General features: G+C 43.7%; 1 protein-coding gene across 1 annotated transcript in view; it reads right to left on the bottom strand.

Annotated features, from left to right (window-relative positions):
- Nucleotides 1–25520, bottom strand: part of DYRK1A (dual specificity tyrosine phosphorylation regulated kinase 1A) — a 134905-nt gene that overhangs the window by 80700 nt on the left and 28685 nt on the right. The window contains exon 2 of the mRNA XM_040338967.1: nt 12444–12515. Within this exon, the coding sequence (XP_040194901.1) occupies nt 12444–12453 (10 nt within the window). The 5' untranslated portion in view covers nt 12454–12515. The remainder of the gene's footprint in view (nt 1–12443; nt 12516–25520) is intronic.

Genomic DNA, 25520 nt, shown 5'->3' with positions numbered 1-25520 from the left:
AAATCTTAAAAAAAAAAAAAAAATAGTCCTAGTCTACCAGGCAGGTGATCGCCATTCCTGCACTATTCAGCTCTCTTCATTATAAAAGGTAGAGCTCTATGTCAAAATACATGTCAACACAGAGGGCTCGAAGGTCAAGCACTGAACATATTACAGCAACAGTCACAGCAGATATAGACTCTTTATGCTAGTAACCGATTCTTTATTTTGCCTGGCCGGTATGATAGAATGGCAGGAATGTGGACACATGGATGAATTTGTAATGAATGGCCTGAAATGCTCCAAACCATGTAAATATTCACTGTGTGGCTTACAGAGACTGCAACAGAGTGGTCGCTAAAGTGATCAGTACTTTTGCCCTGCTGTTCTGGGTTCCTGGATTCTATTCCTCTGAAAAAGATAACTTGTATGAAGTATGTACCCAACTCTATGAAAGCTTCTTCTGAGCATCCAAAAACACCTTCCTAATTGGCTTCCATCCAAAGTGGTTCAATGGTGCAGGACTGTTGTAGGGACTCTGGGACTACAAGCTCCTTTTGGGAACAGACTGATGTAAATGGTTCGATGTATTCTCTCAAGAGCTGAGGAGAATATGCTGTGCAATACAAATAATTAATTAAATATAAAGCAATGTTGTATTAGTTACTAATGATAAGAAGTTTCCCCTCTAAAGTTTAGTGTAGGGGAGAATAATAAAAAGAGTGCTGGTGCTTTTAGTACAAGGAAGTGCTGAGAGTGCTGCGATTGCTGCATCAAAAACACAAAACCAAAAAGGTCCCAGTAGAGAACTAGTTCCTTCTCATCGCATGCGCCAATGACGTCATCCGCTGCATATATAGTCACTATCATCTAAATGATGCACGTTTAGGAGATATTTACAGTACCTATAGGTAAGCCTATAATAAGGCTTACCTATAGGTACTAGTACAGGACCGAGGTTTACAACCACTTTAAAGAGGTACCTACTTGTATTTATGCAATCCGTAGAAGAGTAATAATAGAACACTTATCACCTGCACTTACTATTACATTTTATTTGCTACGATTGTCCATTTGATAAGCTCACTCCTTTGAGTCACAAAATTCTTTCCATTCCCAGGAGTCTTTTTACATATTTGTGTGTCATTCCACATAAATATGACCCGTTGTCCTCTGAAAACGATGCTTTGGTCGGGCTGTACCTACTGACCTAGATACAGTAAGTTGTAACATTATGCTCTGGAAAACTAGCTCTACAGCAGTTGTTCTTGTTCTTATAATGAGCCAATATTGACACAGCAATAACTAAACACCACAACAGGCCATTCACTTGAATGATGTTACATTCATTGTCAAAGGATAACTCTTCATCTGTCTAACAATTCCAAGAAAGTCTCGTTTTACTTTTCTCAAGTGACTAAGAAAACTAAAAGCAAGTTGGAAATGTATCAAGGGGGACGATATTTAATAAAACAGCATTTTGAAAATGCTACCAGGGAAAAGCTGAAATCGGGGCCTATAAACGTTGTTTTCAGCTTTCTGGAAACCTCAGAGCACCCCGACTCAGGACTCTTCTCAACAGCCCGGTGGGCTGGCTCTTGGAAAGGGTCAGGTAAAGTATATGAAAATGCTTTGATGGGGGTCAGTCTGGGGAAGTGGGTGTTGCTAGGCAGAATGTTTGCGTGTGAAGATCCCCCTCGATAACACCCATATGTGATGCTCTGCCTCTATGATTGAAGGAACGGAATTAAAGTGGTTGTAAACCCCACTTTATGACTTTTGCCTACAGGTAAGCCTATAATAAGGCTTACCTGTAGGTATAAAGAATATCTCCTAAACCTGTGCGGTTTAGGAGATATTGCCCCCGCAATGCGCCGTTGATTGCAGAGGCGCATGCGCAGCGGGGATCCTCGGCTAAAGGACCGGCAGCCGCCGGACCTTGCCGAACTGAAGTCTCCCGCGCGCATGCCTGGGAGTGACGTCATCGCCGCTCCAGTCAATCACAGCGCTGGAGCGGCGATACCCGTAGGGCACGCCGAGTCAAGATGATATCTCGCTCGGCGTGGACCAGGTAAGTTCTCTTCACCTCGTTCCGAGGTAAGTATTTCATAATGCGCTAATATGCGGTGCATACTAGCTCATAGCTTTTGCCTTGCAGGTGAAAAAAAAATTAATCGCTGGGTTACAACCGCTTTAAGGGGGTGAACTAAGGACAGAGTTTGATAATACTGGATGTCCTCCAGTCAGAAATGAGCCAGGCTCTGACTGCAGTTTCTAACACACACTATGAGAAGCTCACTATGGGGGATATTTACGAATATTGGGGCACGCAAAATCTGGTGTAGTTCTGCAGAGAAACCAATCAGCTTTAAGGTTTTATTGCCAAAGCTTCATTGAACAAACTGGCGTTAGAAGCCGATTGGCTACCATGCAAAGCTGCACCAGATTGCGAATGCTCCAGTTTTAGTAAATCTTCACCAATGTGCAGTAAAATCAGAGTAGGAAAATTCAGCAGATGAGCCTGAGCTGTAAAAAACTAAAAAAGATAAAGTTGGAGTTTGGCATTAAAGAGCAACCAAAACCATCAATTCAACAGTCTCACAAAACAGTTACATTTAAAGTTGAACCTCAACATTGATAATTTGTAATCCTCACGCTGCTTCTATTAGTAAATAGACAGGAAAGAATATCATAGTTACTTGTTGGAAACTTTTTTTTTTCTTTTTAATTTCTTCAGTTATTTCCCGACTTCTTGCCTAGGCAAATAATGTCATACATCCCAGGAGTCGTCAGAAGGGGGGGGGGTTTTCTTAGCTAAGCACACTTTCCTGCATGAATTCTTGCGCTAAGGGCAGATGGATTCCAAGAAGTGAATACTACATTAATCACTTGCCCTTACTCAAGATGGCCGAAGCCAGAAATGTTAGGAGGATGTTTTTCCAAGTGGATTGTTAACCAAATAAAGCTTGGAGACATGGATGAAAGGATGGGGGTGTTTTTAGTTTGTGGTGCTCAGATGCCGTGAAGATTCACTTTAAGGCATGCTGTGAATGATAACCTGCACATTTACTTGAGCTCATTAACTCAATTTGCTGTAGAGTTGCACGCCATTTGATTAACCCCCCTCCCCCGTTATAAACAACATTCAGGTTAGCCATTCTAGGCCAACCCAACAGAGAATTTGGCTCCATTCACATGTCGCGATTTGGAATAGACCACAAAATCGCTGCGATTCTGCCAGTGTTTTCAAGTGTCATGTGCGATCGCTGCGTAACATGCCCTTGGGTGCCAAGCTGAGCTCTTACACCCTGGGGCGGTGCGGGCGTTATCGGTAAAGTGCTGCTAGTTTTAGCGGTGCTTTACCAATGTTATAGCAGCGCTATTCGGATGCTAGCGGGGTGCTTTTAAAGAAAGAGTCAATAGTGCCCATATTGAGGCGCTTCATTTCAATGGCCAGGGTGTTTTGGGAACAGTGTATACACCACTCCCGCACTGCCCCAAAGATGCTGCTTGCAAGACTTTTTTTCCCGTTCTGCAAGCGCACCGCCCGGGTGTGAAAGCACTCGGACTCTCACACTGGGGAGACTTAAAGTGGAGGTTCACCCGAAAACTTAATTTTTAACATTAGATTGAGGCTCATTTTGTCTAGGGGAATTGGGTAGTTTTTTTTAAATCGAAGCCGTACTTAACGTTTTAGAGAGCGATCTTCTCCGCCGCTTCCGGGTATGGGCTGCGGTACTGGGCGTTCCTATTTGATTGACAGGCTTCAGACGGTCACATACATCGCGTCACGATTTTCCGAAAGTAGCCGAACGTCGGTGCGCAGGTGCCGTATAGAGCCGCACCGACGTTCGGCTTCTTTCGGCTACTCGTGACGCGATGTATGCGACCTTCGGAAGCCTGTGAATCAAATAGGAACACCCAGTCCCGAAGACCATACCCGGAAGCGGCGGAGAAGATCGCTCTCTAAAACGGCAAGTACTGCTTCCATTTTAAAAAAACTACCCGATTCCCCTTCACAAAATGAGCCTCAATCTAATGTTAAAAAAAAAAATTCGGGTGAACTCCTGCATTTTTTTACCGCCATAATGCCTGAAAAGCAGTTTGAAAGCAGTATTAAAGACACCCCAAACACTACACGATTCTACTGCGATGGTCACAGCAAGCCGTGCCTTTTAAAGTCGCATGAAGATTGTCCCAAGAAAAAGAACATGAGCTTCTTTTTGGGTAACAAAGAGCATCGAGCAGTCCGTTCAAATTAACAAACTGGCCTGGCCCTATGTGACACAAAATCGTGTGAAAATCGCTCAACAAAATCGCGTAGCGGGAATGCTCATTCCGGCTACACGAAGATGTGAATGGGGCCCTAGACCACGTATGTTCTGCAATAGCTGTGCAATATGCGTTTCCTTAGACCTGCACTGACAGGTTCTGAAGTGACATATGGGCCCTCTGCCATTCCAGTCCACCTTAGGGTTTGTTCCTACTAGTGGTTGCAGAAAGGTAAAACCCCCCATGTTTGAAATTCATTTTAGCTCCCCCAAAGCACTACCCCTTTAGCTGCAGAGACAGCTGATCATCATCTCAGCAGAGGCACCATACAAACAGCAGTTTACAAAATGATATCTGAACCTGAACACAGTCATCAGACGATTCCTTTAGTTTACACTTGGATTATGGTGCAGACTCAGGAGCTGGTGGTTGGGTCTTATAGATACTGGTTTGTCCAGACTGCACATAGATTCAGTTTCCCAACAAGAGTAACCAGTTGCCAATACAAGAGCCGATAAGCAAAATCTGATCAATAGACACCCACTTTAAACTCCTAAAGCTGAACACCCGGCAAACAGCTAAACACACCCATGAAAAAAGTATAAAAAAGGTGTTTACCTGCCCAAGGATTTGAATTTCTGTCCATCCAGTCTTAATATTTACACCCTGTATGGCAGGGAAGAGACCCACTTCTCGTCTTCTATATTTTGGATACACTTACAGGCCTTGTCCCTCCCTCAGTCTGTGGCTGGACAGTGATGGAGAAGCAATAGACTGATGAGCTGATCTATCACCCTGCTCTCTCTTCCTATCAGCATGCCCTTTGTTAGCATTTCAGCACAGCTGACTGGCTTTTTGTGCTGCTGCATCTTTCCCCAGTCTAAACTCAGCTATCCAAGGGCTGCAAAGGGCTGATACAAGTCCGAATTCAGGTACTTACACCCCTTGCATTTAAAATTAATACTTATAATGATGTGTTAATAAATACTGAGCTGCATTCATTTGTGTATTTTATGCCTCACTGGAGTTCAGCTTTAAAAGGTGTTGTAAAGGAAAAAAATGTTTCCCTAAATAGCTTCCTTTACCTTAGTCCAGTGCTCCTTCACTTACCTCATCCTTCTATTTTGCTTTTAAATGTTCTTATTTCTTCTGAGAAATCCTCACTTCCTGTTCTTCTGTCTGTAACTCCACACAGTAATGCAAGGCTTTCTCCCTGGTGTGGAGAAAGCCTCTTGAGGGGGGAGGGGGCAAGCAGGAGTGTCAGGACGTCCACTAACACACAGATCCTTTCTCTATCTGCAAAGTAGAGAGTGTCCTGACTTGCCTGCTCGCCCCCTCCCCCCTCAAGAGGCTTTCTCCACACCAGGGAGAAAGCCTTGCATTACTGTAGTCTGTTACAGACAGAAGAACAGGAAGTGAGGATTTCTCAGAAGAAATAAGGACATTTAAAAGCAAAATCAAAGGATGAGGCAAGTGAAGGAATACTGCACTAATGTAAAGAGAGCTATTTAGGGCAAAACATTTTTTCCTTTACAACACCTTTAAATTAAATGCTGTCAATCAACAAAGGATTTCAATGTAAGTTGCATTTTTGAGCAGAACCTCACAGCAACCCGACATACAAAAGAAACAGATTTCAGTGCTCACATATCCAAATTTGCCAGTCAAAATTGAAGCCGAGGCTCCATGTGTGACAGATGCGAGGGTGGGAGGGAGCTTGCCACAGACACATTTTCAGTTGGGTGTAAAAATGAACAGATTAAGAATGTACACACAGCCAAGAAACGTTAACCTGTTCAACATTGCAGCAACATTGCAGCAAAAACAAAGTTGTTCAGCTCAAGAAGCAATAATAGCCTACAAAACCGGACCCTATAATAAGAACCTGTGTTGCCTAGAAGGTAAAGTTCACCTTCTTTGATAATAAGCAGACTACATGTATAATGATTGGGAGACGTTTGTCACTTTCTGAAAAGGAAAAAGCAGATCCTTCACGGTCTGGCAAAAGGCTAACACAATGCAAGAGTTAAACGCTCAATTGCTCATTAAGCCTAAAGGTACAAGAAAAAAAGACAAAATCTTATCCCTCGCTCCTGCAGGCTCCCTCCATCTGTGCACAGGTTACAAGACACTCTGGCCAGAAGTTGCATGCTGACATCAAGTACAATGCAGGGCCAATAGTCCTGCATTGTACTGAGGGACAGCGAGGACCCACCCATAACCCGTTGTAACTCCTGGAATTCATGTTTAAAGCCTCGTACACACGCTTAGGATTTTCGGACGTCCGAATGTCCGTTTTATGTCGAAAGGGAAGTGGTTACTCCCAATACCAATATTTTCATACGACAGAATACAACATCAGAAGTGAGGTAATGTTATTAAAGGGGTTGTAAAGGTAATTTATTTTTTCCTAAATAGCTTCCTTTACCTTAGTGCAGTCCTCCTTCACTTACCTCATCCTTCCATTTTGCTTTTAAATGTCCTTATTTCTTCTGAGAAATCCTCACTTCCTGTTCTTCTGTCTGTAACTCCACACAGTAATGAGAGGCTTTCTCCCTGGTGTGGAGTGTCGTGCTCGCCCCCTCCCTTGGACTACAGGAGAGTCAGGACGCCATCTATGTTGCAGATAGAGAAAGGAGCTGTGTGTTAGTGGGCGTCCTGACTCTCCTGTAGTCCAAGGGAGGGGGCGAGCACGACACTCCACACCAGGGAGAAAGACTCGCATTACTGTGTGGAGTTACAGACAGAAGAACAGGAAGTGAGGATTTCTCAGAAGAAATAAGGACATTTAAAAGCAAAATGGAAGGATGAGGTAAGTGAAGGAGGACTGCACTAAGGTAAAAGAAGATATTTAGGGAAAAAAAATATTCTACCTTTACAACCCCTTTAATAGTTTTGTATGTATTCTTTCAATCTGAGCATGCGTAGTCCTGCTCCTATGATTTTTTCCGTACGAAAAACAGGACGTTGAGTTCACATCCGACAAAAATGTTATAGTCTGCATATCCAGCTTTTGTCTGACGAAAGTGCGAAATCGTCAAGAGAGCTTGTCGTACAAATTTTTCCATCCAATTTTTGTATCGTGTGAATGAGCCTAAAAGGGGTTGTAAACCCTCGTGTTTTTTCACCTTAAAGCGTGAGTTTACCCCGAAAATCAATTTTTAGCATTAGATTGAGGCCAATTACGGGAAGCAGAATCGAGTGGTTTTTTTTTTAAAATCAATGCAGTACTTATGTTTTAGAGATAGATGTTCTCCGCCGCTTCCGGGTATGGTCTTCGGGACTGGGCGTTCCTATTTGATTGACAGCCTTCCGACGGTCGCATACAGCGCGTCACGAGTTGCCGAACGTCGGTGCGGCTCTATACGGTGCCTGCGCACCGACGTTCAGCTACTTTCGGGAACTTGTGACGCGCAGTATGCGACCGTCGGAAGGCTGTCAATCAAATAGGAACGCCCAGTCCCGCAGCCCATACCCGGAAGCGGCGGAGAACATCTCTCTCTAAAACGGTAAGTACAGCATTGATTTAAAAAAAAAAACACCCGATTCTGCTTCCCACAATTAGCCTCAATCTAATGTTAAAAATTGATTTTTTGGGTGAACCCCCGCTTTAATGCATCCTATGCAATAAGGTGAAAAAACACCTTGGCACTGTCCGGCCCCCCCCCAAGCCCCCGTTTTACTTACCTGAGCCCCAAACTTCTGTCGGTGCAATCCCGTGTAGATTGATAGCAGCACAGCCAGTGGATCCCGCTGCTGTCAATCAAAACCAAACACGTGGCCGCCGAGGGGAGGGGCCAAGTCATAAACTCGGCGGCTATGTTAAAAATTTCACAGCCAATGTATCCTGGAGCAGTGGTGTTTTGGCAGAAAAAAAATGCGTGACGTGTGTAAGAGTGTCTCAACGACCATTTAAACGCTAGGCGAGCTCAGCGCTTGAGAGTTAATTTCAGTGGCACTTGGCTACAGACGCACTTACCGCACTCTCTTCATAGCGGTTTAAACACACTGCTCGATTACTTCTGCCTTACTTCCTGGAAAGCCTTTAGGTCATGACACAGGGAGGAGTTGACCAGCTGAGAGAAGATGATGCAGGACGTGTGCTAATCAGAACAGCATGTCATCTCTTTCCTGTGTCATGACCCAAAGTTTGTCCAGGAAGTAAGGCAGAAGTAATCGAGCAGTGTGTTTAAACAGCTATGAAGAGAGTGAGGTAAGTGCGTCTGTAGCCAAGTGCCACTGAAATTAACTCTTAAGCGCTGAGCTCGCCTAGCGTTAAATGGTCATTGAGAGACGTTTACATACGTCAAGCATTTTTTTCTGCCAAAACACCGCTGCTCCAGGATGCATTGGCTGTAGATTTTTTTCTAGAGGCAGAAGAAAAAATAAATAAAAATATAAAACACACACACACACACACACACACACACCCTGTTAAAGCGTCCAGTGCACGAGGCCTTAGGCCTTGTACACACGACCAGACATGTCCGATGAAAACGGTCCACGGACCATTTTCATCGGACATGTCTGCTGGGAGGTTTTGGTCTGATGTGTGTACACACCATCAGACCAAATTCCCCGCAGACAGAAAAACGCGGTGACGTGGCGGCGACGTGCGCGAACCAGGAAGTTCAATGCTTCCACGCATGCGACGAATCACTTTGACGCATGCGGGGGATTTTGGTCCGATGGTTAGGTGTACGAAACTTTTGTCCGCTGGAAACCTGTCCGCTAGGCTGGAAAAATGTCCGCTAGGCCCTACACACGGTCGGACATGTCCGCGGACCAGTTTCAGCGGACATGTTCGGTCGTGTGTACGAGGCTTTAGGGAAGTGCTTATGGTGCTGAAGACTGTCTGTGTCCCTGCTAGGTAAATTCACTATTATTTCTAAGGATCTCATTACCAGGATTGAAAGTGATGGGAAAATCCTAACTTTTGAGTTGTCACCAGAAGAAGAATGGAAAGGAAATTCTCCAATGTTTTAGTGACAGGGGATGTGCCTCACTTAGGCCCCTTTCACACTTGTACAACTTGTTCTACGACTTGGGACTGCAAGTTATGATTTCCAATGACAACCATTCATATTAGTACGACTTCAAAGCAGTCCCTGCACTACTTTGGTCCGATTTAGATGCCCGTTCAGGTTCATAGACCTCAAGTCTCCCTGAAATCGCATGAAAAATGGTGGCAAAAACATGCGACTTTGAAGCAGTGGTAGTGTGAAAGGGGCCTTAGGCTTTGTGATGGCAAAGTAGCATGACAAGTCGTTTCCCATGACTTCCAATGACAACCATTCATATCAGTACGACTTCAAAAGTAGTCCCTGGACTACTTTTGTCCGATTTTGATGCCACTTACACAGGCATTCCCTGAAATCGCAGCAAAATCGCACGACTTTGAAGTCACAGTAGTGTGAAAGGGGCCTTAGAGAGATTTCAGACATGAGATAATGGGGAAATCTCTCAAAATTACCCAAAGATAGCAAAAAGGAAAAAAATAAAAGAAGGGTGGGGGGTTAGTATTAGATATATTTTAAGATAACAGAAAGACATGTTATGCGGTTTTTCTGACAATAAAAATGTACCACATTAGGACCTTTACACAACCAAATTAGAATACCAGATAAACCAAAAAAAAAAAAAACAATGACGCATACAGTTCACCTTAATATAAGCTTAGACATGCTATGAAAGCAAACAATGTACAAAGCCTCAAAAATTAACAATGAAATATATCACATTAGAACTTCAACCCAACCAGAGTATTAAGCAAAAAAAACAACAATAAAAATAAAATAATAAACACTATGACACATACAGTTCATCTTCATATAAGCACAGGCACGCTATAAAAGCAAAAACACACAAAGCCTCACTGTTGAATTACAAAACGTCATAATCAACAACAAAACCCAACATGTTCAAAAAACAATGAATCATCAGCCCCTTCCATATTAAAAAGAGCTAAACCATCAACACAAAAGAGAAGGTCTTGTTCAAGATCCATTTTCTATACTTTGCACAGGCTGCACTGTGTCCTTCTGAAAATTACATGGAAGCCAAAGTGCAGCGATACCTGCGAGTAAAATCAACTCATCAGAAGTTCTCATAAGGTCAAGTAAAAAAGATCTTTTTTTTTTTTTTAGCGTAACAAAGTGAAAATAAAAACAAACACTAAGTGCTGGTTCACACTGAGGCTGCTTCAAAGTCGCCTGACTCTGAAGCCGCCTTGCATAGCGCAACCTAAGCACAGCTTGCAAAGTCCTCCTTTAACCGGTTCCCGACCGACTCCTGTACATATACGTCGGCAGAATGGCATGGCTGGGCAGAGTAACGTGTATATATATATATACACACACACATACACATACACACGTCATTTTAAAGGTGCCGCCGTTTTAAAGGTGCCGCCGTGCGGGCGCGCGTGCAACTACCACAAGCTCTGTGCCCGTGGACTCCAAGTCTGAAGAACGAAGAGATGTCAGTGTAAACACATCTCCCCGTTCTTCTTAGTGACATGTCACTGATAGTCTATCCCCCTGTAATCAGGAACAGTGATCAGTGGCGTGTCACTCGTAGCCACGCCCCCTAACAGAAGCACTCCCTAGGTCACACTTAACCCCTTCAGTGCCCCCTACAGGTTAACCCCTTCACTACCAGTGTCATTTTTACAGTAATCAGTGCATTTTTCTAGCACGGATTGCAAATGCACCAATACCTGGAACCGATATTTTCAGGCTCGGTTCTTTGAGCCGTCAGTGGGTCTCCCTCCCCTGTTGACAGCTGAAGTGTTAAAAGAAGCTAGCTAATTGGAGCTGTCAAAAAAAAAAAAAAGGCAGCTGGCAATGTTTATTAACAACATTGCTCAGTCACTGAAACACTAAATTAAAAAGAAACAGTTTATTTTTTGTATCTTTCCGTTTCTTCATCTGCAGATCAAAAGGGATGAACAAATGTTCCTCTGTTTAACACTTAATTGAAAAGGCGCAAAAATAAAAATCTATATCATCTGTAAATAACTTTAATGCTTTTTGCCATTGCTGACAGCCAAAGTGCGGTAGGTATGGGCCAGTACTAAAAAAAAAAAAAAAAAAAAAAAAGGAGATCGGTACTCTATGTAAAAAAAATGGTATCGGTGCATCCCTATTTCTAAGGCCCCTTTCACACTTGTGCGACTTGTCCTGCTACTTGGGACTGCAGAGTCGCATGACAAGTCGTACCCCATTATTTCCAATGATTACTGTTCATATCTGTGCAACTACAAAATAGTTCTTGCACTATTTGGTCCAACCCTGATGCGACTTGGGGTCCATAGACCTCAATATTACACAGGCATTGCTTCAAGTTGTGTCAAAGATGCAACCAGGTCAAATTTTTTTTTTTTCGCTCTCTCAAGAGCTGCTGTATTTACACAGAAAATCCCTGTTGTCAAAATGACAGCCGGGACATGCCAGCAATTGCGAAGGGTGTAGTGGCAGCAGGGAAAGACACACAATGCTTTATTCACATGGGCATAAAAAATAAAAATAAAAATGCATATACAAAAAGGGGAAAATAAATCATCATTATGTACACATACACATCTTTTTCTTTACACATTTAAAAATGCATCTATATGCAAGTTTCTTTTTTATTATTATGCTGGAACTTTTCTCCTAAAAGCACAACATCAGTAACATTTTTACGACCGCGTGAATGATGCCTAATAAAAAAAAAAAAATCTAGGCATATGTAGAAAACAACTGACAACAGCTGGTTAAAAAATATATCTAATATAGTATACTAAGGAACAAACCTTTTTTGAGGAGGTCAAAAAATAGACAAACAGTTTGACAGGATCACAGTTTTACCATTTATGGAGTTTGAACAATTTTATTAGCCTGACCATAGCAGACCAACATAAAAAAAAAATAGATTGGCTTTTTATTTATCTGGGCTGGTAAAAACAGAGACAACCAGCAACAAACAGGCACAACGTGATACAGCTTACCTGACATGTAATGGAATACATGTTGGGTAACTGCATTTGCACGTTTTGGTGAATTGCTTGAGGGGTCTGAATGTTTGTTTCCAAAAGATCAGAACCCTACAAGGTTTAACTTGAGCAAAGCACAACTGGAAATGGAATCCAATATGTGACAGCAGATTCATCCATTAATATGTAGCTAGCTCTAGAAAGTGCATGGACCTACCTGTATGCATCGTTTTCTTTCAAGTCTCATATCCTGCGAATGGAGGGGAGAGTCCAGCAGCAAACCGCAACACTGTAAAAAAGAAAACAAAGTATTTAGGGAATACTGAATCACAACGAGGAATACAATTATTTACAAATAAACTTCCTTTTACGTTCGATCTCTTTACCTACGGTGACATGATATGCTTGCGTGTGTTTATGGATGCCAAAACAATACAATGTACTCTCCATGAACTTGATAAACATACAAATCATTTTGCTTTGTCAATTTCAATTTACTTGAATCATACAGTTCACAGAGCTACATAAGCTGCCCGACGGCTCAGACTGTCCTCTTGGCTCTCATGTAGGCTACAGTTAAATGAATCCATGTCTACGATCCACAGAAGATCCACTGTAAGCACTACGGGAAGCGGTGAACTAAATAATGCTAGAATGTAGTACCATGTTTAACCAGACAGTACAGTGGATAACTAAAAACTCCATTAGGACACTAAAGTAAACCTGTGACCACACTATACAGAAAATAATTTACACATTCAGAACAAGCCCTTTAAAAAAAAAAAAAAAAAACACACACACCATCATTCATCTCTGTAGCCATTCAGCATTGTGGAGAAATTCATCTTCAGGGCCCCTTTACACATCTATTTGCAGGGACATGCATGTTACAGCAGTGTACATGAAGTGTGATTATACCCAGCCATTCAATAGCACCCCAAAGTATCTGCTGACAGAACTGCGTTGAGCTGCCAAAAATAGTACATGCATCAAATAGATGTGATTGGGCCCTGAAAGCTTACAACAGATGCATTGAAATCTTTGCTTCTTTTTCTATTACTTTTACACCAGAATCTTGCCTGCCAGATCTCTAATGTAAAAACACACAGCAAGTGTTTCTAAGCCATGAGAAACTTACTGAAACCCAACTTTACAATGTTTGTTGGGACCTTGGAGTATCTTTGAGTACAAGTTGTTTGGCCTCCTGCACCTTACTGGATTTAAAATGCAGCCCACTGTTTACAATGTACCTGTACACACAGATGCGTGTTCTTCAGTTTAAAAAAAATAAAAAAATAAAAGTGTGCCCAGGATCCCACAGCCCAATAGCGGGGGCCCAGGATCCCACAGCCCAATAGCGGGGCCCACGATCCCACAGCTTAATAGAGGGGCCCAGGATCCCACAGCTTAATAGAGGGGCCCAGGATCCCACAGCTTAATAGCGGGGCCCAGGATCCCACAGCCCAATAGCGGGGCCCAGGATCCCACAGCCCAACAGCGGGGCCCAGGATCCCACAGCCCAATAGCGGGGCCCAGGATCCCACAGCCCAATAGAGGGGCCCAGGATCCCACAGCTTAATAGAGGGGCCCAGGATCCCACAGCTTAATAGAGGGGCCCAGGATCCCACAGCTTAATAGCGGGGCCCAGGATCCCACAGCCCAATAGCGGGGCCCAGGATCCCACAGCCCAACAGCGGGGCCCAGGATCCCACAGCCCAATAGCGGGGCCCAGGATCCCACAGCCCAATAGCGGGGCCCAGGATCCCACAGCCCAATAGCGGGGCCCAGGATCCCACAGCCCAATAGCGGGGCCCAGGATCCCACAGCCCATTAGCGGGGCCCAGGGTCCCACAGCCCAATAGCGGGGCCCAGGATCCCACAGCTCAATAGCGGGGCCCACGATCCCACAGCCCAATAGCGGGGCCCACGATCCCACAGCCCAATAGCGGGGCCCACGATCCCACAGCCCAATAGCGGGGCCCACGATCCCACAGCCCAATAGCGGGGCCCACGATTCCACAGCCCAATAGCGGGGCCCACGATCCCACAGCCCAATAGCGGGGCCCACGATCCCACAGCCCAATAGCGGGGCCCACGATCCAACAGCCCAATAGCGGATCCCACAGCCCAATAGCGGGGCCCATGATCCCACAGCCCAATAGCGGGGCCCACGATCCCACAGCCCAATAGCGGGGCCCACGATCCCACAGCCCAATAGCGGGGCCCACGATCCCACAGCCCAATAGCGGGGCCCACGATTCCACAGCCCAATAGCGGGGCCCACGATCCCATAACTGGCCAAGGATCACAAATCTATCCACTGCAAGCCTTCTGCAGCCTGTATGAAAAGGAACCCCACAGACATTTTAAACCACTGTGCTCTTCCAATATATGGTCACCACTCACCAGCATTGGTGAAGGCTCTTTTCTGTTCCAGCATGACTGTGCTCCTGTGCCAAGTCAGCTCCATAAAGACATGGCTTGTGGAGTTTGGTCTGGAGGAACTCGAATGGCCTTCACAAAGCCCCAACAATAACCCTACTGTACACCTTTGAGATAAAGTGTAACACAGATTACGAGCCAGCTCTTCTCATCCCTTAGTATCTGTCCTCACAAATGCTTTTTTGGCTGAATGGCCACAAATTCCTAGACACAATCCAAAATAATGGAGGTTGTTATACAACATGAAGTTTCTTCCATTTGCATATCTAGGTCTGTGGTTTTAGAATGGATATCCACCAAAAGCCCATACAGACGTGATGGCCAGAAGTACACAAACTTTTGGCCATATAATACAAGTTTGTAATGCAAGGCATCATTTGTGAAGGAGTAAAATATGCTGAATGGGAAACTAGGTTCCCCTCATTCATCTAGGGAACACCGTGTTTCCATCTGGCTGGTGATCAATATTTACAACCTAAACTTGTTGTATTTGTGCTGGAAAAAAAGTTTTTCCCATGTAATGAATCATTAATGTTTCTCATTTATATAGCACCTACATATTTTTTCAGCAAAATGATAGAGTATCTGTAAGCATGAAAACCTTTGCCTCAGAAGACCTTCCACATTAATATTCCTACCACAGCCACAGTCAGACACAATGGAGGGCTCACTTGGGTGAAAGGCAATTGAGCCATTATTACAGTTGTGGAGCATAGAAAGGGCATCCAAAGTAGGCCTGTTCAAACAAAAGAGAACCTACAAAAACTCCCAGCATTAATGCAGAGAGTGCCACAATGCTGCCGATTGAGTCACTTTATATTTCTTTAAGCTACCAGGCCAAGTTAGTAAAGACCTTCAAGTACTTACTCCTACCCAAGCACTTTCCTTAGGGGGTTAAAGTACCCACTGAGACATATTTGAGCTGCTGCCTATTTGGCGAGGTGAGCAACGCACATAGAACATGCAGCGGGCTCCGATCTCAGTAGGTGCAACGAGATGCCGTTCTACAAGGCCACATTTCCCTGTTTTTTTACCCCAACCACTTCAGTCCCCGAAGAACTTACCCCCTTCCTGACCACGGCACTTTTTGCGATTCGGCACTGTGTCGCTTTAACTGACAATTGCGCGGGTTGTGCTACGCTGCACCCAAACAAAACTGCGTTCTTTTTATTTTTTGCACTATAGTGAAAATTTTGAAAAAAAAAAAAAAAAGGCAATATTTTTTAGTTTGCTATAATGAATATCCCCCACAAATATATATATATATATATATATATATATATATATATATATATATATATATATATATATATATATATATATATATATATATATATATATATATATAAATTCCCCTCAGTTTAGGCCGATACGTATTCTTCTACATATTTTTGGTATATATAATAAAAAAAAAACGCAATAAGTTTGATATTGTTTGCACAAATTTATAGCGTCTACAAAAAAGGGGAAAGATTTATGGCATTTTCTTTTATTAATTTTTTTTTTTTGTAGTAATGGCAGCAATCTGCAACATTATGACGGACACATCGGAAACTTTTGACGCTATTTTCGGACCATTGTCATTTATACAGCTATAAAAATGCACTGATTACTGTGTAAATGACACTGGCAGGGAAGGGGTTAACACTAGGGGGCGAGTAAGAGGTTAAAAGGGGTTGTAAAGGTTTGTTTTTTATTTTCTAAATAGGTTCCTTTAAGCTAGTGCATTGTTGGTTCACTTACCTTTTCCTTCCATTTCCCTTCTAAATGTTTTTTTCCCCCCCCTTTGTCTGAATTTCTCACTTCCTGTTACTCCTCAGTAAGCTTGCCCCCATCATCCGAGCCGTGCTGGGGGTTAGTCAGCCAGAACAGCTTACTGAGGAGGAACAGGAAGTGAGAAATTCAAACAAAGAAAACATTTTTTAGAAGGGAAAGTGAAGGAAAATGTAAGTGAACCAACAATGCACTAGCTTAAAAGGAATCCATTTAGAAAACTAACCTTTACAACCCCTTTAAGTGTGTCCTAGGTAATGATTCTAACTGTGGGGGTGGGCTATGCTACAAGGGACACAACAGTAATCACTGCTCCTGATGACAGGGAGCAGTAGATCACTGTCCTGTCACTAGGCTGAACAGGGAAATGCCGTGTTTACATTTCCCCGTTATGCAGCTCCGTGACACGATCGTGGGCACCTGGCGGACATAGAGTCCACGGGACCTGCGGCCACACTCACGGAGCTTGCGGACGGTGCACGCCCTGAATGCCGCAATTTAAATGGGACGTACAGGTACGTCCATATGCGCAGCCGTGCCATTCTGGTGATGTAAATAGTCGCGCAGCGGCCGGCAATCGGTTAACCTGAATGTACAGTAAAACCTTGGATTGTGAGAAAAATTCCTTCCAGAAACATGCTTGTAATCCAAAGCACTTGTATATGAAAGCAAAATGTTCCCATAAGAAATAATGGAAACTCAAACAATTCGTTCCACAAAACATTTATTCATAAGTCCTACAGTTTATAGTCCATATAAAAAGATTATAGCAATGTGATAGGTTGTGTAACCATAAAATGTCCATCCACAAATGGAAGCCTCCACAAGGGGATTAGAAACTAAATCCGGCAGGAGCTACAGAGTATAAAAAAGAGCAAAAACGCTCTCAAACCAAGTTACTCTCAAACCAAGGTTTTACTGTAAACACGATTCATGAAATTTGAGCTGGGAACATACATCTGCAGTGTTTTTATAATCTCTCGTCAAAGCACTATGTCCCGTAGCTTTGTCCTGCTCTGTTCTTCTATCATCAGTCTTTTGACAAGTTCTGAGACGGGAGGTAGAAGTGTGTGTCGGGGGTTTCGATAAATAGATTAGCAGACTGCTAAACTATTCACAGGCAACCTCTGCATGTGTGGGGAGGGGGCGAGAGCCTTTCCTCCAATCAGCTGTCTCACAGTGTCTAGCAATAATCCACTCCTACAGATGATTGTAAAAGTGAAAAATCTAACAGGACGTGCACTTTCTAAACTGTATATAAAAAGGTAAAGACAGCAGATATACATGTAAAACTTATGTAGGGACATTTGTTTTATCCCTGTGTATCATCTGAAGCTGTTCACCGCACTAGGTATATATGTGAGGGTTTACAGACACTTTAGGTCAAAACAAAACACACACACACACACACACCACCTTTCAGTTGCAGCTCCCACCCCAAATACATCCCGATTTTAGCCAGTGCTGTGCTGTCTCTCTCCCTCCACACTGGACTTTGTGACTGCAGGGGGAGCCATTGGCTGCTGTCAATCAAATCTAGTGACAAAGTTGTGGGGGGGTGGGGCAGAGCCTCACTGTGTGTGTCCATAGATGCACAGTGCAGCTTGGGATTGAGCCTGAACAAGTACCTCCCCAGTAGGCGGCTTGCTAAGGGGGTTACTCAAAAGCAGAAGCCAGAAGTGTCTGTGGGAGATCCCAGAAAAAGGAGGATCAGGGCTGCTCTGTGCAAAACCATTGCACAGAACAGGCAAGTATATCAGGTTTGTTATTGAAAAGAAATAAAGATACTTTACAAATCACCAATTTCCGTGCACATGCATGGGAGTTACGTCAACCCAATCTGATCAATCAAAAGACTGAAGACTCTGAACCTGGAAGAAGCTTGCTAAGGCTGCATTCACACCTGAGCGTTTTGTCGCCTGAATCGCGACGCTCAAATACGCTAGAGGGGAAAAAATACATTATTCAATATGAAGACGGTTCACATCTGCACGCCTGACGCCGAACGCCTGAAGCTCAAACAAGTCCCGGACCTTTTTTTGTCGCGCGTATCGTGCGGGTTGGGCGTATTTGAGCGTTTCCATTTCCCATAGAAAGTAATGGAAACGCTCGATTCAAGCGACTTGCGCGACAACGAGCGTTTGCTACGGGCGTTTCGTCGTTTTAATCAATAGAACTTTTCACCCAGGCAGAAGATTAAAAATATCTACCAACATAGAAATAAGTGATGAAAAGATGATAATTTTTCTTATTGGCTAAAATAAAAAACGTCGAAGTACAAAAACGCGCAAATAAGCATGAATACGCGTGACAAAGCGCCGGAAAAAACGACCGACGCTCAGGTGTGAATGCAGCCTAAGGCTGGGTTCACACTACTACACTACTTTCATCCTACTTTGCTCTGCTACATTGGTCCTACATTTATCCTACATTGGTCCTACATCCATCCTACTTTCATGAACAGGATACTACTTTGGTCCGACTTCAATGATATTCAATGGGCCTGAAGTAGGATCAATGTAGGACCAAAAGTAGTACAGGGAGCATTTTCAAAGTTGGACCGACTTGTGTAGGACGCTACAAGACGCTCTCATAGGGAAACATTGAACACAGAGCAAAGTAGGATGAAAGTAGTGTAGTAGTGTGAACCCAGCCTTAAAGACGGAATAGTTGACAATGAACAAGGTGCATCAACATTGCAGAGCTGGAGTGGATTGCGGGCAAAGGTAAGCCTGTTGTACTGTACATGCTGTGCATACTGGCACATTGTGCCAAGCAGTCCCCCTGGGAGCTCAAAATTAATATTTTGCCGTGTCGGTTTACTTCTGCTTAATAAAGTGTCAATAAACTATGTAGGTAATACATGCGAGAACATGGAAATCCCCTTTGAAAGCAAAAACTTTTTCTGAGCGAAAGAGAAGCTGCCTTCTGGTTGACTTCTGAAATGTTAGATACCAGCTGTCATGCCCATCCTCTGGCATGCATGCTCTGAATTACTAACCCTGATCAAGTAAGCATACAGAAATCTTCACCTGACCTTTTCCCCTTTTTCCACTGACTAATAAGCTTGGGATGGGGTGAGGGGTCCTTAGCATAACAGCCAGGAAACAAGAATATTCAGGATAAAGTTTAGAAATAGCAGAACCCCATTTCGTTTAGGCACATTTAAAAAAAAAAAAAAAAAAAAAAAAAAATCACACACACATAGAACATAAGGAGTTAAAAAAGTGCTAGTGCAAGATCTATAAATTCACCTAAATCATATGGTGCAGAGTCATATACACAAGCTCGTTGTAATGAATTCGGAAAAGCCAATGGATAGATCTAAAAACAGATCTTTAAACACACACACAGCAGGTAGAAGGAAAAAACGAAGAGTCCCACAGATTGGCTGGTGCAGAGGAGAATGACTGCATTTGGCTGATGAATGGTCTATGAATCATCACTTCTCTCACTCCAATAAATGACCTATATAAGAGATTTAACACTTCAAAATGCACACAGCCACAGCTCTCCGTCCAACAGTGACACAGCATTAAAGCGTTATTAAACCCTACATTTTTATTAATTATAACAGCTGACCTGGGCACTTGCCTTGTCTGTTGCTTCTTCCTCTTCTTAAAAAGCCTTTCTTTCTTCTTGATTGAGCCGCTCCAAAGATAAGGTTTCCTTCTATTGGACAGCTCTTTTCCCTTGCAAAGAACTATGGAGATCCCCCCTTTTAGGAACGCTCCCGGTACAGAGCCTAATTTAGTGCACTGCCTGAGCTACCATGCACAAGCAGCCACAGCAGACTGGTGCCTGGCATCATGGGACATGTAGTCCCAAGGAGGAGTCCACCAGGGAACATTGTATGAACTTATAATTGCACACTTCAAGGACTGGAGGTTCAAGCCCTGTACACACGATCAGTCCATCAAAGGACCGTTCTCATCGGTTAACCGATGACGCTGACTGATAGTCTGATGTGCCTACACACCATCAGTTAAAAAAAACGATCGAGTCCAACGCGGTGACGTAAAACACAATAACGTGCAGAGAAAAATGAAGTTCAATGCTTCCAAGCATGCGTCGACTTGATTCTGAGCATGCGCAGGTTTTTAACCGATGCTTTTGCGTACTAACCATCGATTTTGACCCATCGGTTAGGCGTCCATCGGTTGAATTTTAAAGCAAGTTCTAAATTCTTGGACCGAAGGATAACTGACCGATGGGGCCCACACACGGTCGGTTTGGAACGATGAAAAGGTCCTTCAGTCCGTTTCCATCGGTTTTGACCGACCGTGTGTACGCGGCCTCAGGGGAGCAACAAAAAGCAACCTAGAGGCTGTACTTGCAAACACAAAAGATTTTTTAAGCTGAACTGGATGTGTGGTATAGTGTAGTCCCAAGGGAGGGGGCGAGCACGCTGACTAACCCCAAGTCAGAATGGCTCGGATGATGGGGCAAGATTACTGAGGAGGAATAGGAAGTGAGAAATTCAGACAAAGAAAAAAAAAAAAACATTTAGAAGGGAAATGGAAGGAAAAGGTAAGTGAACCAACAATTCACTATCTTGAAAGAACCCATTTAGAAAAAAAAAAAAAATGGACCTTCACAACCCCTTTAACACACTAAAAACATGCATTAATTCAACCATTCAGGTTCTAATACACAGCCGTGAATTACAAACTTGCACACAGGTGAATCCCAGAAGGCAATCATCAGAATTCACCTCTAAAATAAAAGCATTACAAGATAGTTTTTGATTGGATACAATTGGTTATTTCTCCTACCAATAAGTCCCTAGGATAAAGATCTCCTAAATAATGCAGTGTGTTATGGTTTATTTTGTACCTCATAGTTTGCATATCTGTTATTATTCATTTTATTGTAATGTTTGAAGCAGAAGTGGTCAAGGAGATGTACTGGGTAGTATGCTTTAGAAATAAAATGAACAAGACAACACAAAATAATAAAAATAAACTAGACAAAACCACACACATCCCTTTCAAGTCAAGTAAAAAAAAAAAAGCCCACAGTACTAAAAAAAGCTAAAATAACCAATCAAGCTTTTGATTCCATGTGCAACACCTTAAATACAAAAATGTCCCGAGTCAGATGGCCAGCATTCCTGTACATGCATAAGAGTTACGTCATCTCATGCGGGCCAATAAAGATGAGCGCAAGTGAGAGCCCCTTTGCAGACTTTGGGCCACTGGAGAGAAGGTAAGTATAGTGACTAGCTCAGCGTTTAAAACTTGATGCCATTTTAAATATGTAGTACAATTGTTACACATACACCCTTGCCAAGTATGAAGTTTGAGTTTAGAAATTGACTCAGGAAAACCTCCTGCCTGCGAACTGATAAAGTGACTTTCATCATCGGTATCATCTTCAGAATAACTCGAACTTGTTGAAACAAAACAAAATGTTGACCAAAAGCAGTGTCACCAGGCTTGCCCAAGTCCTCCTCAGACTACACAAAAAGCCCCCCTTCCCTTATGCTAGATCAGGGGTCTCCAAACTGCGGCCCGGGGGCCAGATGCGGCCCTTTGCTTGCTTTTATCAGGCCCTTGGGGCATTTCATCCACTAATACCAACATTAATCCCCCCCCCCTCACCGAGACCATTGAGAGGGCACAATTCCTCACAATTACACCAACAATGGGGTACAATTCCTCCCAATGACACCAACAATTGGGCAAAGAGACACCAATGATGGGGTACAATTCCTACCACTGACACCAACGATTGGGGCACAACTCCTCCCACTGATGTTGGGCCCCTTTCTACTCCCAATGGCCACAGTCCGGCCCCCCTAATGTCATAGAGATAGTAAACTGGCCCCATGTTTGGAAAGTTTGGAGACCCCTGTGCTAGATGGAAATGAAATGTGGAAGGCTTCTGTAATCCAGCGATCATAAAAACTTGACAGAGCGAATGCTTGGGATTAAAGAGTAGCAGAGGAAACCATGGCAGCTCACACAGAAAGTTAGGATTTCGATCAGACCAAAGGGTGCTTTTCTGTAGTAGTCGCATTATCTTCAGTAGGGTTGTCCCGATACCACTTTTTTGAGACCAAGTACAAGTACCAATGCTTCTTTCCAAGTACTCGCCGATACCGATACTTTTTTTTTTTAAATGTCATGTGGCAGTATTTTACAATTTTTTTTTTTTTTTAACCGTGCTTTTTTTTTGTCAGTGTGTTTTTATAAATTTACATTTTTATTATAAAAAAAATATATATATATATTTTTCAATCAGCCATGTTGGGGGGGGGGGGTCTTTGATGAGATATCAGGGGTCTTAACAGACCCCTGAGATCTCCCCTTTGAGACAGAGAAAGGAACTAAGGACACAGATTCCCCAGTCCCTTTCTCTGCAGCCTCAGCTGAAATTAATGGAGAGAAGCTCCTCCATTCATAAACTGAAGCATCGTAAACACAGGTTACGAATCTCAGTTACGTGAATGGACAGTCAGTGATCACGGACTCTGCTTATTTGGAAAAAGTAGGAGCCGGATTTTGCGGCTCCTACCTCCGCTCTCCATCCTGACAGATCGAGGAGGGAGAGCAGAACATATTCACAATGTAGCAGCTTGTTATGGAACCTGGAAGCCAGCGCAGATTATTGTAATCGTGGGGCTTACTACAGCTTCCATAGGAATCACACAGGTTTGGAACATACACTTTATAACCAAAAGTATTGGGACGCCTGCCTTTACACACATGAACTTTAATGGCATCCTTGTCTTAGTCCGTAGGGTTCAGTAATGAGTTGGCCCACCCTTTGCAGCTATAACAGCTTCAACTCTTCTGGGAAGGCCGTCCACAAGGTTTAGGGGTGTGTCTATGGGAATGTTTGACCATTCCTCCCGAAGAGCATTCGTGAGGTCAGGCACTGATGTGGGCAAGAAGGCCTGGCTCACACTCAACGGGATAATTCATTCCAAAAGGTGTTCTATTGGGCTGGAGTCGGGACTCTGTGCAGGCCAGTCAAGTTCCTGCACCCCAAACTCGCTCATCCATGTCTTTATGGACCTTGCTTTGTGCACTGGTTTAAATCATTTGGTGGAGGGGGGGGGGGGGGGATTATGGTGCGGGGTTGTTTTTTCAGGGGTTGGGCCCTTAGTTCTAATGAAGGGAACTCTTAAGGGGTCAGCATACCAAGACATTTTGGACAATTTCATGCTCCCAACTTTGTGGGAACAGTTTGGGGATGGCCCCTTCATGGCTGCATACCAGTGCAAAAAGTAAGGTCCATAAAGACATGGATGAGCGAGTATGGGGATGAAGGAACTTGACTGCCTGCACAGAGTCCTGCCCTCAACCTGATAGAACAACATCAGTGCCTGACCTCACAAACGCTCTTCTGGAAGAATGGTCAAACATTCTCAAACACAATGCTAAACCTTGTGGATAGTCTTTTCAGAAGAGTTGAAGCTGTTCTAGCTGCAAAGGGTGGGCCAACTCAATATTGAACCCTACAGACTAAAACTGGGAAGCCATTAAAGCGGAAGTAAACCCGGTATTTAAAAAAAAAACCTGCGAGAGAAAGGCATAATGAGCTAGTATGCTTAGCGTACTAGCTCATTATGAATGACTTATCCGGGATCGAAGCCCCCCCGAATTGCTCCTCGTTTCCCTCTGCCAGCATCTTGCCTTGATGTCCCTTCCGTGTATTGCCGCCCCGGCGCTGACTGGCTGGAGCGGAGATGACGTCACTCCCGCGCATGCGCTCGGCACGATCCCGGCATGATTCCATTCATGGAGCCGGCCCGCTAGTGCGCCTGCGCCGTAGACATCGGTGTCCGTTTTTGGGTAAATATCTCCTTAATTTGCTTGGAATCTAGAAACCAGCTAAACAAGTTAGGAGACAGAAAACGCGCCAAGTTTGCGCGCAGAAGCGAATGCATAAGTGAGTAGTGCCCACAGTAAAACTGTATTCAAACCGCACGTGAGTCATCGCTGCGATTGCCATCTCCTTCCCTCTAGATGGAACCCCCAAATATATATAATGTTTGGGGGTTCCATCTAGAGGGAAGGAGATGGCACATTAGAACTGCTGTTTTACTTGTAATGCCAACAGCCACCACAAGATGGCACCAGATCACAGAAGGAAGCTTAGGCCTGCAGAAGGCCCCGGCCTCAATTACCGGCGGGCGCGCACAGAGACACAGGATCCTGTGTCTCTGTGCACCCCCACCTCCCCCGCCACGCGATCGTGGCGGGCCCGCGCCGGCCGGTAATTCAGGCCGCGGCTTTGCAGCCTTCTGCAGGCCCAAGCTTCCTTCTGTGAAGGCCTCGGCCTCAATTAATGGCGGGCGCCAGGTCACAATTGCAACCGGGCGCCTGGATTTTGTCGAGCCCTGGGTTAAGGAGATATTTCTTGCACCTACAGGTAAAGCCTTTATCTAGGCTTACCTGTAGGTGCAAGTTGTGTGGTTGGGTTTACAACCACTTTAAAGTTCATGTGTGCGCAAAAGCAGACATCACAATAATTTTGTTAATACAGTGTATATACTCTCCAAGCTGGAGCAACATAACCATGGTAAAATTGCCATACCCAAACTTTAGGTCCGGCCTCAGTAAAGTGACACTAGATCAGATAGTGCACAAAAGGAGCTTTTCTGACTAACAAAGTTAACAGTGGTTGCAGTCCTTTGTCCACGTCTAGGTAAAACTTTTTTAACTTTTGGAAAGAAAGCGTACAGGTTCACTTTAAATTGATTAGTAGAATGACTTAGGAGAAAGCTATATTAATTTAAAAAGAAAAATGACCACATGTGCTATAACATATGCTGATCAGTTATGAGAACCTGCACATAAAAAGCAGCCACTATTTTAAACACCTAGATATAAGCAGGCACCAGAGACATGCTGTAATGTTCAAGCTGCACAAGCTGTTCCCATAACAAGGCTAGAATTTAGAGCGTTCTAAGTCGACGTCTTTAATAATGTTAAATTATTACACTGTAGTAAAAAGACAATATCAAACTATTTTAGCACAAAGTAGAGAGCGGCCTCTCCCCAGTGATATGCCTTTCACCGTTCCTCCCAGCTAGAAAACATTCTCCTCTTACCAAGAGCTCACCTCC

This window comes from Rana temporaria, chromosome 2, assembly GCF_905171775.1.
Source record: "Rana temporaria chromosome 2, aRanTem1.1, whole genome shotgun sequence".
NCBI classification, from domain to species: Eukaryota; Metazoa; Chordata; class Amphibia; order Anura; family Ranidae; genus Rana; species Rana temporaria.
Note: the sequence above shows the minus strand (reverse complement) of the source record. Positions and strands in the feature narration are given on the sequence as shown.